Below are 14,942 nucleotides of genomic sequence, written 5' to 3' on the forward strand. Positions count from 1 at the left end.
TGACCTTGGAGCATTATGTTGCTGGGGTATATTTCTGTAAATTTACCTACATGCCACTTTTGTGTTGTTTTGTGCCACTTTTGTATGGGAAGCTTTTGTTAATATTGATTTCTTTTGATTGGTAACTTATTCTTATTCTACCTGTTCTTATTCTATTTTTTATATATATTATTAGAAATTTTGGAAAAGCTTATAAATATAGATTTTGGAATTTGACAATGACGTAAGCCTACTTTTAATAAAAATGGCATTACAAAAAATACCTCTATAAATATAGGGATTTTTGCAGTTCATCTAATTCCAGTTGTTCATCAATGAAAGATGTGCATCAAGCACATGTCAGCAAAATATATCTAATGCAGTTATTGGTGTAAAGAATACTACAAAAATGTTTTATGGAAGCGCTGAAAATGAAGGCTATACTGTTAGGGCTTTTAATAATGTTTCCAGTCGTCCTCATCTAATCATGCCAGGGGGGTTAGTTGTGTGTATCGACTGTTGTAGGTTGTTTCTAATAAGGGATAAAACTTGCAAATGTGATTCAGTGGTTGGCACATGATGCAAAATAATGGGGCTTTGTATCACGCTTCATCATAAAGAATCTGCAAACTGAACTATGACCAGATAGACCAGAGATCAGTTTTTCAGCTTTATGACTGTTTTATGCTTCCTGATCTTCCTAATAAGCTTCTCTCCAGCATGTAGCCAAGCTACAACAACCAGAAACAAAAGATTAACTATTAACCACTTCTTTCGCAAAGAAAATCTTACGTGAGCACGTTTGGTGGCACTTGTGACACTTTTCCCTGGGTGCGCGCTTGCCTGTGATTGGACCGGTCTGGTTCGACATCAGAGCGGCTCTGTGATTGGTCTGTTTTGGGTCCACATCATAGCAGCGCTGTGATTGGTCTGTTTTGGGTCCACATCATAGCAGCGCTGTGATTGGTCTGCTCTAACTTCAGATGAATGGGGTGACTTCAGTTCGCGAAACAGTTCACGCCTTTTAAAAGCTTAAAGCAGAACGCTTTTCTCTTATAAATAACGTCGTAATAATGGAAGTCAAAACAGATACATTGACGTTCTAAATCCGTTTGAAACAGTAGTTGGCCATGCACTGCAATAACGACATCTCAAAATTTGAATAAAAAAAAGTTAGTTTTAAATCCACGGCCCTGGTGTTTTAACGCGTTATAAACGTTCCAAACGCATTCTTTTGTTCTCGGAATGGAACGCATGTGGATGTTTGAATCTGCGCGGCAGTGAACGTGCGGTGTGCTCTCCTCGCAGACTTCGCCCTAGAGCGGCAGTATAAAGAGAGTTATTGGAGCACGGCCCGTTAGACGCATCAGTTTAACACTCATTAGTTCACGATCGTTTCCCACTGACGACAGGACCGAACACTGAACAAAACATCCGTCTGAAGACAAGGTAAGAGATGCTTCTGGATAGTCTTGCTGGCCGCGTGACGCTAAAGAGATTTAAACACCCAACAATGTCATCTGAAACTCTCGAATACAGCATCATATGACTTTATGAGAGATTAGCTTTATGATTATGTCTCGCGAAGCCGCTCTTTATTTGTTCTGACGAAGAAGTCTTAGCAAAACGTTTCCTAATCGTCTTAAATCGTGTTGTTGCAGTTTTTCATCTGTTGTTTAAAGGCAACACGATCCTATCGAGTAATCCCATCTCATTTTCATTTCGTTTTATATTAAGCAGTCGTTGAATTTATTCAATCAAGTTTTTACTTATTGTTATGCTTTTAGACTTTTGTCAGCTTTTTAAATTGAATGTTGTTTTCTTACTGTAGGCTATTATTACTTCTCCAATCATGCACATTTACAATTTATGAGTTAATGTAATGAATACATGGTAATTTTAGTTTGCCATATTGGTTATGTCATATTGTAATGAAAGATGAAAACCTGTCAAGAAAACAAAGTAAAGAAAATGAAGTCTGTTTATTGGATATTAGGCTAGTATTATTATTGACAATGAAGTATATCTCCTATTTCCCACATCATTTCTTTCCACTAAATATATATATATCTTGTTTGATTGACAAATGGAGCTCAAGCATAGTTCAGGCAGACCATGGTGTGACTGATGCTCAGCTGATCATAACTCCTCCCACTACAATTAATTAGATATATAAGTTCATCTGTTCTCACACTTGCCATACTCTATCACACAGACATATGTTTACCCTCCTCCATCCCCAACTCCTCCTCATCCAGATACATGATCATAACTGCTTGCCCATAGAGATATATCATCTATCCAGCTCATTGCTAAATTGTCCAAATTTATTCACAGTACTGTATTACGCTACCGGAATATACAACTGTTGCATATAAAATATCTGCCAATTGCTTAGGCTCCGGGGGGGTTCACTCACCCAGTGAGGTTTGCCTGCGGATAGCTCAGAATCTGAACCCTTCAGAGCGATGTCTGTCGCCAAATATAAAGTTCAGGACCTCCACAATAATCTTACTCAATCAGAGTGGTCCTGACTGAAATATATATAAGTGTGTTCTTGCAAGTACACGTTTCCTTATCTGATGATCATGACAGGCTGCTTTAATAAACACCTCCAGCATAAGGCCTCCTCAAGAATGCTTGGGTGTGTGGAGAAACAATATCTCATAATAATCTAATGTTCTTTAACGTTAATGAATTTTCATCTTTAGTCCTGCTAACAAAAAGAAAAATGGTTGGATTTGTAAGCACTATGTCTTGACCTTTACTGAGCTACAAACAGGCAATCAAGAGAATTGAACCTGATGGATGGTAGTCCTCGCTGTAGGCAGCCATATTTATTGCTGTAATCAATAAGTGTTCCATCAAGGATTTATAAGGTTAACTTCTATTGCCCTTTTTAAACAATTTCATTATGTTCTAGGACTTTCACAGACAGGCTGAATGTATATTTGCTCTGACTCTTCATATGATTTCTCTCGAAGGTTGGAGATGGAGGCCTTTAATCAGAGAGTTAACACTTATATTGACTCTTGGATGGGACCCAGGGGTAAGACCAATACTCTCTCTCTCTCTTTTTTTTTTTTTACATGTCTTTAATTTTCTTTCTTGCAGCCTTAGCTAAACTTTTCTCTGTGCTGTGTTCCTATATGGCAAACTTTTGAACACTTTGCAGATTTAGCAAATGGAGCATATTCTCACTTTATTTCCACAGTTAAAGCAGTATTATTACTGCATGCTGATGATTTGAATCTGTCACACCATGTGTCATGCAGACACGCAATCTCTCAGTCTGGCAAGCTTTGACAAATCCAATGATTATTTGATCCTTAAAGTGCTGATTGTATCAACCCAGTATCTTGGAAACTAGGCTCCTTAAAAAATAATATTAATAAAGTTTCTAATCGGATTGGAAGCAATTGCAATTTCAGCCTGCGCTGTGATTAGGCAAAGCAGCATTATAGAAAAAAATCAGCATTATAAAATTCTAACTTCGATTTCTGATTGGAATGAGGCACATTTAAAACCATTTTTAATGCAGAGGAACAACTGTGACTATTTATTGAACATCCTGTAGCAATAGCGTATGCATGAGGATGGTTGTGCTCTATCGATTGCAGATCCTCGGGTTAGAGGATGGCTTCTACTGGACAACTACATCCCCACTTTCACCTTCACTGTCATGTACCTGCTGATTGTGTGGATGGGACCAAAGTACATGAAGAATAGACAGCCATACTCCTGCAGAGCACTGCTAGTGCCGTATAACCTCGGCCTGACGCTTCTGTCTCTCTACATGTTCTATGAGGTGGGCTTGTCTTAAGTCGCTGAGGTATATTTGTAGCAATAGCCAAAAATACATTGTTTGGGTCAAAATGATCCATTTTTCTTTTATGCCAAAAATCATTAGAATATTAAGTAAAGATCATGTTCCATGAAGATATTTTGTAAATTTCCTACCATAAATATATTAAAACTTCATTTTTGATTAGTAATATGCATTGCTAAGAACTTAATTTGGACAACTTTAAAGGCGATTTTCTCAGTATTTTGATTTTTTTACACCCTCAGATTCCAGATTTTCAAATAGTTGTATCTCAGACAAATATTGTCAGATTCTAACAAACCATACATCAATGGAAAGATTATTTATTCAGATGATTCAGATGAATTTGAAAATTTGACATTTATGACTGGTTTTGGGTCCAGGTTCACATATCATTAGGATTCAAAGGTGATCAACTGTGAGAACATACTCAGAATTCAAATTTCCTGACCCAGTCCAAAAAGAGCATTTACTAAAACTTGACCGTCCATGTTTACATGTCGCTGAAAACGATTGAGTGATCCGAAATTTGCCAATCATTGTGAGGCATTATTCCTGAACACCAGAAAAAACGTACCAGAAGGGTAAACTGACACATTTCAGTGCAGACCGTTTTCTGTCAGCGTACAGCTGTGATTTTGCATACATTTCCATGCAGCAGTAAAAAGGGCTTGTTTAATTCTAAAGGTCAGGAGGAGGCTGCAAAAAAAAGAAAACATGAGTATTTTTGGAACAAAAATATAGTATTACTTCTGAACTAAAATCAAGTACTCTTACTTATTTTGTTTTCGCTAGTTTCCAAAGCATTTCTTATTTTCATTTAGTTTAACTTTATGTACTAAAATATTTAAAACTAAAATTGAAATAAAATAAATAAAAAACTGTGTAGACATATTAAAAAAAAAAAAAAACACCAGAAGTTAACTGTAATTAAAATAAGAAATTTAATTCTCCATATTAAAATAACACTGGCTTTTCCTGCTAACGCTGCTTTATAATATTTGTTTGTCGTTCTTCTGTTTTGGAGTCTAGAGCAGCAATCAGGTTCTTCAGGGTTACTTGATAAAGACAGACAGGAAGTGTGCAGGAGTCTGCAGGAAGTGTAGCTCTCCAGGAGCTGGGGGGATGGTGACCTTTGGTCTAGATACTTGAATGGGACTGGGACCTTTGAAATTGGTATTGAAATGACATGCACTTTGATACTGATGGTTTGACTTTTTGGAAACTGAGCAGGACAAACCACCTGATGACTCGCAGTCCATGTGCACCTTAAAGCTCAGAGTCCTTTCTTGCCTAATTTGCACTCTCCACGCTATCTGCGTTGCAAAACAGACACATTGCCTGGCTTTCCAAATATAAGTAACACGAAATTCAGGATTAGCTCACAGATATATGTTAGCTACAAGTTATCTTTAAGCACAGCCATCAGTTGCCTCAAACCTGATTTACGGCAGTCTCATTAGAGAAAGAAACCTCTAGGCTACAAATGTCCATCTCTTCTCTCTTAAAGGGATAGTCCAGCCAAAAAGGATAATTCTGTAATCATTTGCTCACCCTCATGTCAGTTCAAACGCATCCAACCTTTGTTCATCTTTAAAATGCAAATAAATACACCGATATTTAGTAAACACCAAACAGTGACAAGATGCTCCAAAAGTTCATAAAGACATTGTGAAAGAAATCCTTATGAATCAAGCAGGTGAAGAGACACAATCTCTTACATGATGAATAGACTTATTTTAGGCTTCTGTTCACAATAAACACACATGGTCATGCCAAGCCCAAATGTTCTTGCTTGATATGGAAGTCATTTGGCAGAAAATGGACAGAATTTAAATTTTGGGGTGAACTGTGCCTTTAAAGTTATTGTCCTCGTTATATAGTAAGATTAATGTTTCTCCAGTTGTAGGCAATCACTGGTGATTTGCTTTTAGAATCAAGTTCAATTCATCAATATTTCACATGTTACCATTTCAAGTATACAATAAAGTAAGTGAATATTATGATGGTTCATAATGAACAATAAATACTAATATGTTTATTAATGAACATCAACAAATGCTTAATGTAGTTCATGACACTTAAAGCATTAACTATCCATTTTCCAAACCTCCTGTCCTACTGTTTGTAGGGTCGTGGGATGCTGGAGCAGTCTGTGAGTTATTTAGTTTAAAGAGAAATTAGTCGAGTTAGACAGTGAATGCTGGGACTGCACTTCAGGACGTCAGAGAGAGGCAGTGGTGCATGCAGCTCTGTGACAAAATCAACCCTCTGACCCCGAGAAGCTCCATCAGGCCAAAGCAATTACGGCTATACTGAGACTTTGTGTGCCCTGGATGTCCTTTTAAAGAAGATATTTCAGTGGAGATGTCCCCTTCTGAATACCCTCATCACCTGTAACACAAGGTCAGGCGTTAATGAGAACCTTATTTGAGGTTTCATATCATTTTATATAGGGGACAGATGTGCAGCTTTTGATAAAAAAAACTTGAACAAGGGCTTTATTCAAAATGAGACAATGAACAATGGCAGATTAGAGGCTGATGGGAGCTTTTCCAGGAGAGAGAGAGAGCGAGATCATGCAAGACCGTTCAAAAGAATAAAAATGTCCACTTTTCTGACATGATAGTCTGTTGCATGACCTGATGTTTTATTCGGATGCAGAATAAGGCGAGATGAACATCACGGAGCGCTAAACACTCATTACATGCAGTGTGTGTTTCATTCATACTCGAAGCCGGAGGGTGCTCTCGCGCGGAAAGTTGCACCATGAAATTCCTAATATATGAAATGGATGAAAATAGAAAAAAACGACGAGTTTGGATTTGCGATTGCGACGGTATATGGTTTATTTGTGTTTTTCAAGTCATCTCCAGGTAATAAATAAAGTATATGAGCAATGCAGTGCTAATTGACATAGCATTCATTACAGTATAAAACTATTCTGCCTCATGGGACAAAAAAAGTGTTTGTAGTACATAAACAAATCATTATTATTGGTTATTGTCCAGCAGGGTATCTGATTTCTAAGCCAATTAAAAGCTAGAAATAAGAGAAAAAATGAAAGTTACCCAGTCAAAAGTTTTTGAACATTAAGATTTTGAATGTTTTTTATAGAAGTCTCTTCTGCTCAGAAAGCTTGGATTTATTTGATCCAAAGTAGACCTACAGCGAAATATTTTCACTATTTAAAATAACTGTTTTCTATTTGAATATATTTTAAAATGTAAATAACTCCAGTCACACGATCTTTCAGAAATCATTATAATATTCAGATTTGCTGCTAAAAAAAACATTTTTATTATGATGATGTTGAAGACAGCTGAGATTAATTTTTTTTCCAGGTTTCTTTGATGAATAGAAAGTTCAGAAGAACAACATTTATCTGAAATCGAACTCTTTTGTAACATTATAAATGTCTTTATCATCACTTTTGATCAATTTAAACCATCCTTGCTAAATAAAACTATTAATTTCTATATTTGTTTCAGAATAAAATAAAATAAAATAATAATAATACTGACTCCACACTTTTGAATGGTATAGTGTATAATGTTACAAAAGCTTTTTATTTCAGATAAATGCTGATCTTTGTATGTTTCTATTCATCAAAGAATCCTGAAAAAATGTCCTCAACTGTTTTAAATAAGAATAATAATTAAAAAAAGGTTTCTTGAGCAGCACATCAGCATATTAGAATGATTTCTGAAGGATCATGTGACTCAAGCCTGGAGTAATGATGCTGAAAATACAGCTGCACATCACAGAAATAAATGACATTTTCCAATATATTCAAATAGAAAGCAGTTGTACATAGTAAAACTGTATTTTGGATTAAATAAATGCAGGCTTGGTGAGCAGAAGAAACATTATATATATATATATATATATATATTACATGTCTATCCCCCTCACTTCTGAAATGATGGCTACGCCCCTGGTAAAATACCTCCATGCATCAGCCGTGCACCTGCAAGCCTCTGCAGCTGTGTTCATATTGCTTCAGTTATCAGGAGAGAATTCGATTTTATACACTTACTAAGGATGTGTGAGCAAGAGAACTTCTATCCATTTAATGACCTGTTTTGTTGAAATTGCAACACTTGTGGTAGATATGAAGCATCAAACAAATCAGTCATGTTTTGAACCATAGGATTTCACAAATTACATGTGTAGTTGTAATTCTGTTACTGCGAATTAAAAATATATATATTTTTTCTTGTAGTTTTATTAGTTTGCATTATTTTTATATGAATATTTTTTTCTGTTATTATGAATTAAAACAATTCTTGTAGTTGTATTATATTAAATATTTAGCTTAGCTTAAATATTGCATTATTTTTAATAAAAAAAAATTTGGTTACTACAAATAAAAAAAAAAAGTCTTGTAGTTTTATTGTATTGCATTTATAATATTGTAATATAATTTTTTTTCTGTTACAATGAATTGAAAAAAAAAATTGTTTTATTATATTGCATTATTTTTAGTAATGTGCAGTGAACATATGTTCTCCCTGACACTTATAAATGCTAATAATGAAATGTATGCTTTTGTCCGTGTTTGTGTGCGTGAAAATATCACCTAGGCAAATCTACAGACTGACTGAGCCCTGGTGACAATACCACTGATAATGTATACTGTTGTGTTGGATAATGGCTGTATTGATATAACATGATATTAACATTGTACTTTTTGTTCATGTGACAGATCCTCAAGCTCCTCAAGAATTAGTGCTAATTCCACTAATGTGCTTTATATTGGGAGGAGCGGTTAAAGCAGTGTGGTGGAGAACAATGCTTCATTCTGTTGTCTTTCTGTCTCTGCAGCTGGTTATGTCAGTGTATCAAGGCGGATACAACTTCTTCTGTCAGGACACCCACAGTGGAGGAGAGGCCGACAACAGGGTAAAATAACAAACTGAGTTTTACATTGTGTGAGATTTGGAGAAATGTAAGCTTCAGCTTTACTCTTACTAAAGACACAATATTCCCTATGGGTGGACTGTGTGAGACATGCATGTTAGGGGGAAAACTCAGACATAGGTTTTCCTGAATAGTTCTATTGCCTTCATCACTGCATTGTTTGCTAAGATTCCCCAAGAGTTCTTTATATACAAGCTCATTTATGTCAGCATGTAGCTGAGAAGCTCTTGGCAGCGCAGTCACCTCATGGAGCTGTGAAGAAGATATAAGATGCATCCTCTGTGGGTACCCTATATTAGAAATTTATTAGAAACATTTTGGAAAATGTCTGACATTAGAAAAGAGGAAAGGTTTTTTGAATATATGGTGAATGGAAGCAGTGGTGAATTGGACTAATATTTTTCAAACGGCTTAGTGACTTAAATAAACAAGCAACATTAAATGAGTGACACTTGTAAAAATACAAGTGATGATGATACTCTCTCCATCTTTATCTATATATATGTAAATATTATATATTTACTATATATTTATATTGACTTTATATTTACTATATATAAATATGAATATTATGTCAAATAAAAGTTTTTGTTTACATAATATGTGTGTGTGCGGTGTATGTTTATTATTTATACACATACATAATGTATATATTTAAGAAAAATATTGTCGTTTGAGTTTTCGCTCTTTTCCTTGCTTTCCTTTGGTTTTAAATAGTTTGTAAAAGCTCTGTGCGCATTTTACAACAAAATACAAAGTAGAACATATAACGTTTATTAACAAAACAAATAAAAATACACAATGCCACAATTTACACCTTCAGCGAGCCTAAATAAAATAAATAAAATAAAATAAAAAAAGGACACACATAATCAGCGAGGAAATATATGCAAATTAATTATTCGTATAATTGTTTATACGTTCATTTTTAAAAAATTAATTTGTTGCTTAAATCAGGACTACATTAAATCTAAATAATTTAGCATTTTAAAAACTTTTTAAAATGTCAAATTGTATATGACATGTATGCTTATTTATGTATATATTTAATAATTTACCCAGGTTGTCCAAAACCTGCAAGTTCTTTCTGCTGTTGAACACAAAAGAAGATGCTTTGAAGAATGTGGGTAACTGAACAGCTGCCGGTCCTCAGTAACTTTCATTGGGGACCAGAAACTGTTTGGTTACCCACATTCTTCAAAGTATTTTCTTTTATGTTCAACAAAAGAAAGGAATTATTACAGGTTTGGAACAGCTTGTGGGAGTGTAAACGATGACAATATTCTCATTTTTGGGTGGACTATCCCTTTAAGTCAGACAGTCCACCGCAAATGCTTCTCTGCAAACTGTGCGTTCATCATTAGTTACAGGACGACGCATTGATAACTTTCCTGTTCAGAGGCGTTTTGCAGAAAGATCCTAACTTTAAAATCTTATCTGTTTGGTAACCATTGTAATTTCTGTTAGGACCACATTTAGGACAAAAGCTATTACAGAAGAGCATTTCCTAAGTGCGTTATCTTATCTTAACTACAGATAGGAAAGGGGCATTACAGAAATATCCTAACTTGACAAAACCCTAAAAACTGTCTTAACTTTAGGACAACCCCACAGCTGTCCTAACTTCAAAATTATTAGAAAGCTAACGGAAAAACGCTTACAACTGTGCTGTCCGACAATGGCATTACATTTATTAATAGTTGACAATGAAGAACTAAGATGTTTAATGGTAGAAAGACTCTTGGAGGACCCTGAAGATGAGTTATATTTTGATGACAAAACACTTATAAGTAATTACAGACTGCCACACAACATATTACAGTTAGCACAGGAACGGTAACCAGCATTATAGAGACCAACAAAAGTGTCACGGACCATTACTGGTTGTAGTGCAAGTGAATAAGGCCTTTTTTTTTTTCAAAAGGCGATTTTGAAAGTGAAGTAGCTTCAGTTTTCCTCATCAGCAGCTCGGACAGTGTTGGTTGCTTAATAACAGACCTGAGAGTAGATTGTCGAGCTTGATTATGCCATTTAAGATTTCCTAACTAGAGATAAGATATTATTTTGTAAGATAGGATAAGAATCCCAAATCAAGTTACGATTTGCTTCTGTAATACGAATTTGCGAAAAATCCTAATTTAACACATCACATCTTAAGTTAAGACCTAAAATAAGAAACTTTCTGTAATACAGCTCTACATCTTGAGTCTTGTGTTCAAAGGGCGGACGTGAGCTCCTCGATGTTTAGTGCATGTCCTGGAGACTCCATCATCGCCATGGAAACAAAGACCCAAGATGAGCTTCTCTAACTTCCTATGAGATTGATGTCATTATATTTGTTGTTTAGGGTATTGTTAGAGACCAAAAACTGAGTGGAAATCAGAAGTGAACAGAATCATTGCAGCCCTTATGAGTTCATGAGTTTTCATGTAACTGATGTTGCATGTTTGTGTTGTCCTTAGTGACATCTTGTGTGATTTTTCTCTTTTAATCTCTCCTCAGATGATTAATGTACTTTGGTGGTATTACTTCTCCAAACTCATTGAGTTTATGGACACTTTCTTCTTCATTCTGAGGAAGAACTACCACCAGATCACCTTCCTGCACGTCTACCATCACTTCACCATGCTCAACATCTGGTGGTTCGTCATGAACTGGGTGCCGTGTGGCCACTGTAAGTTCCTCGCAGAGGTTTCGCAGTCAAAGGCTTCTGAAGGAGCTTATGGTGCATTTATATGCTGAATTATTTAGATGCATAAGAACAAAGCAAACAGAGCAGGGTAAAAATGCTTGTCCAGGTGGTCTTTAAATAACTGTTTGCATAATGCAGCGTGATATTTAAAGGAGTTGTTCAGTCGATTAATGGATCCATTTACTTCTGAGAATAGATTGTGGTTACCGATTATTGATTGAGGTGCATAATTCTGACTATTGATAATAGAAATCACAATAAATCTGTGAGATTGTACATTTTCAAATATATGAAGCTAATGTGATGCTTCAGTGGACTAATACTGATATTACTGCTGTTTTCATCAGCCTACTTTGGCTCCACGTTTAACAGCTTCATCCATGTGCTGATGTACTCGTACTACGGCCTCTCTGCTGTCCCAGCCATGAGACCGTATCTGTGGTGGAAAAAGTACATCACTCAAGGGCAGCTGGCAAGTACATGCTTTCTCTCCTAACCTCTATAAGGACGAGTACACAGTGCGTTGTTGTAATGAAATATGTGTTCACTGCTATTTTCATTGAAAAAGGATTAAAAAGAAATTGGCTAAAAAATAGAATACAAGTTTCAGTATTGTTCACAAGAGTCAAATGTCTTTTACTCATGGGTAATTTTCCAATTAGGGGAGATTTTCTGTTCCTCTAGTATGCTTTTCAAGACTAAATTAAATACACGTCCAAAACTGTTGCAACAGTGATGTAATACATTTTTTAAATACATGAATTATGTTTCCATCTTTGTTGCCACAGTTGGGAAGTGGAAGTGCCTTTTTCTGTTCTAAAGAAGGGGGTGTCCCAATACTTTTGTCCATACAAGACACTGGGGTTTGGTGATGAGTTTTTGGCTCAAGGTCTGCATTTAAAGTCACACCAGAGGAGTTCAGCTGGGTTTCTGCAGAGTTCTTCCACACTGACTGAATCAATCCCTTATACACACAGGCACTGTTATGTTAGAATCCAAATTGTTGCTATAAATTAGAAGCACACAATTCCCTAGAATATCATTATATGCTTTAACAGTAGTAGTAAAGTCAAACCTGTTCATTAGAAGGGCATATTGTCCATATAGTGTATATTCTAATGGTTACATCAGCCAGAATTTAGACTTTTAAATTCAAAAGTCAGTAGACCACAAACAAACATGTATGAACTCATGGGATCACTCATATTCAAGACTGATCATTGGCTGATGGCGGTTTCCTCTTCCAGGTCCAGTTTGTCCTGACCATGTTCCAGACGTCTTGTGCTGTGGTTTGGCCATGTGGTTTCCCAATGGGCTGGCTGTATTTCCAGATCACTTATATGATCACTCTTATCTTACTCTTCACAAACTTCTACATAAAGGTAAACGAGCATCAAGAATGTTATTGTACCAAAGTACGGCTTGAAAAATTGCTCAATGTTCCCGTTCTTTGCTCCACAGACCTATAAGAGACACGCGGGATCTCGGAAGACCGATTACTCGAACGGATCAGTAAACAGTCACACTAATGGGGTGACATCCAATGAGAAGGTTAAATACAGGAAACCGCGCTCCGATTGACGACACTCGATGCACTTACAGTCCTGTTATTAACATCAGCGCAGTAGAGGAGCTTCATGTATGTCTATCACTTACCACACTACAGCCACTTCATCTTTAAGAGACTCCTGACATTTTTGCACACTGCAACCTCGTGTTATTCATATTGAATCCAAAATTAAGAAAAGAGAGCTACAGTTAGGGTCCAAGTTTAGTGTACTTAAGTATTTGTTTTTCATATGAAATTTTTCTTGAAATACAAAGATGGCTAACATTATTATTACTGTACTAATTTGCACTGTTGCACACTAAGCTTGTTTGTAGACATAAAGAAGAATGTATTTGACAAGTATGTCACACTTATGAGCTGAATTAAACACAGTAGGTGCTTATACAGTGTTTATTTATAGCACAGGCAGATAATCTTACAGTTAATAGAAGATCGAATGTAAAAGTCATAATACCTTGAGAAACAGAAAATGGAAGCTATATAGTTTTATAGTCTAATCGTTTACTGAATTAATGAATGTTGACAAAAGAAAAGACTGTTTATTTTATGTTAACATGGATTTAGCATAATTTTTTTTTGTAGCGCTGTAGCTGAATCTCATGAGAACATGTCCAGGTTATATTTCACCAACTTTTAATTTCTTTTTGTATTTTTCATTACTCCCATTATTTTTTTTTCTTACAGTATTACATAAAAACTTTACTGTACTACAATATCACGATGTGTAGATACTTAACAGTTTAAATGATATATAATTGCTTTTTGAATTACGGCAATGAAATTAAGGTTCTTTTCCACCCAGATGTGCTAAAATTTCATTAACAATGTTACAAATTTAATAGTTGTAAAAAAACAAAAAAAAACACACACACACACACACACACAAATAATTAATTTTTTGATTTGTTGGTGAAATATTAGCCAGGCATGACCCAGGGTTTAGTATTCTTCCGGTCACAAATACACAGTTGTTTGTTGTGCATGAAACTGTTGAAACATTGTACTCCACCACAGTATCTCCAGCCTGCTAGTCTTGTATGAAGAGACTAGAATGCAATGAATAGCTTCCGTTTTATTTACTGGTGTCAAAAATGTCACAACGAATCCAGCACATCACCTTCACTTTTAACAAAACAATGAACAATGGCTTACACTGTAATTACAAAGCACATTAATAACTCCGTAACACTTTCCCTTTCCTGAAAACGCTGAATATCAGGCACAGTTCTTTAGACCCAGTCGCTTAAAACATGTAATCAGTATCCAGTGTGTTTCAACAGCTTAACACTCATTCTTTGTGCCAGCATTCCAGATCTCGTCAAGCGACACTAATTTTGCCCTTGTGTTGGAACAAACTGTTTCCTTAACCTAGCCTGCTGTTAAAGTGTAATTTAGGTGTTAAACCATTAAGCAAGGAACTACAGGAAAACAATACTACTACTGTAACGTTAACAGTTCTTCATATAATAATCAAGCCATTCTGTTAGTAATAAGTAATGATATCTTGCATTATTGTAATACCTCCCTGATAAATGATATAATGCTGTTAATTCATGCTTTCGGTGCAGAAATATAGACAATGCACAAGAAACCATTTGCTAATAGAAGCGTAGTTTCACAGAATTAATACTGGGAGGATTAATACAAGAAGCAGGCCGGTAACATCAGACACAATACCAATAAAGAGATTTTTATTTGGAAATAAATCATGTTTCAGTGTTTATTTACTTGCAATTGTATATTGAGGTTTTAAATATTGAAAGGTTTTTCTTATGGGCTTTAACTGAATTCTATAATAAATTGAGTTTCCGCACATTTTGACCAATTAATTTCCAGGACGTTTGCAGCTAAGCAACTACAAACACTTATTCAGACTTATTCAAACTTGCCTAACCATGGCCATGACAAACTAGGCCAAATAATCATAACATAAAGAGAATATTGTCATCGCT

The 14,942-nt window shown here is 35.5% G+C and overlaps 1 protein-coding gene across 1 annotated transcript; it reads left to right on the plus strand.

Moving 5' to 3' along the window:
* The first annotated feature begins 960 nt into the window (after nt 1–960).
* LOC306883998 (very long chain fatty acid elongase 5-like) lies at nt 961–14,689 on the plus strand. The gene is made up of 8 exons (XM_079439586.1): nt 961–1,428; nt 2,964–3,028; nt 3,600–3,787; nt 8,633–8,710; nt 11,231–11,402; nt 11,768–11,892; nt 12,668–12,802; nt 12,882–14,689. Exons 2-8 carry the CDS (start codon nt 2,971–2,973, stop codon nt 12,999–13,001), a joined length of 876 nt encoding a protein of 291 aa, XP_079295712.1. The 5' UTR covers nt 961–1,428; nt 2,964–2,970; the 3' UTR covers nt 13,002–14,689.
* Nucleotides 14,690–14,942: the final 253 nt, after the last annotated feature.

Source organism: Barbus barbus (genome assembly GCF_936440315.1).
Source record: "Barbus barbus genome assembly, chromosome: 18".
NCBI classification, from domain to species: domain Eukaryota; kingdom Metazoa; phylum Chordata; class Actinopteri; order Cypriniformes; family Cyprinidae; genus Barbus; species Barbus barbus.

What these genes read in the sequence shown, in the direction of transcription:
- LOC306883998 (XM_079439586.1), top strand. Translation starts at nt 2,971, where the DNA reads ATGGAGGCCTTTAATCAGAGAGTTAACACTTATATTGACTCTTGGATG. An exon ending in CTGGGTGCCGTGTGGCCACT is followed by an intron (nt 11,403 to 11,767) that starts GTAAGTTCCTCG and finishes TGTTTTCATCAG; the next exon opens with CCTACTTTGGCTCCACGTTT. An exon ending in TCACAAACTTCTACATAAAG is followed by an intron (nt 12,803 to 12,881) that starts GTAAACGAGCAT and finishes TTTGCTCCACAG; the next exon opens with ACCTATAAGAGACACGCGGG.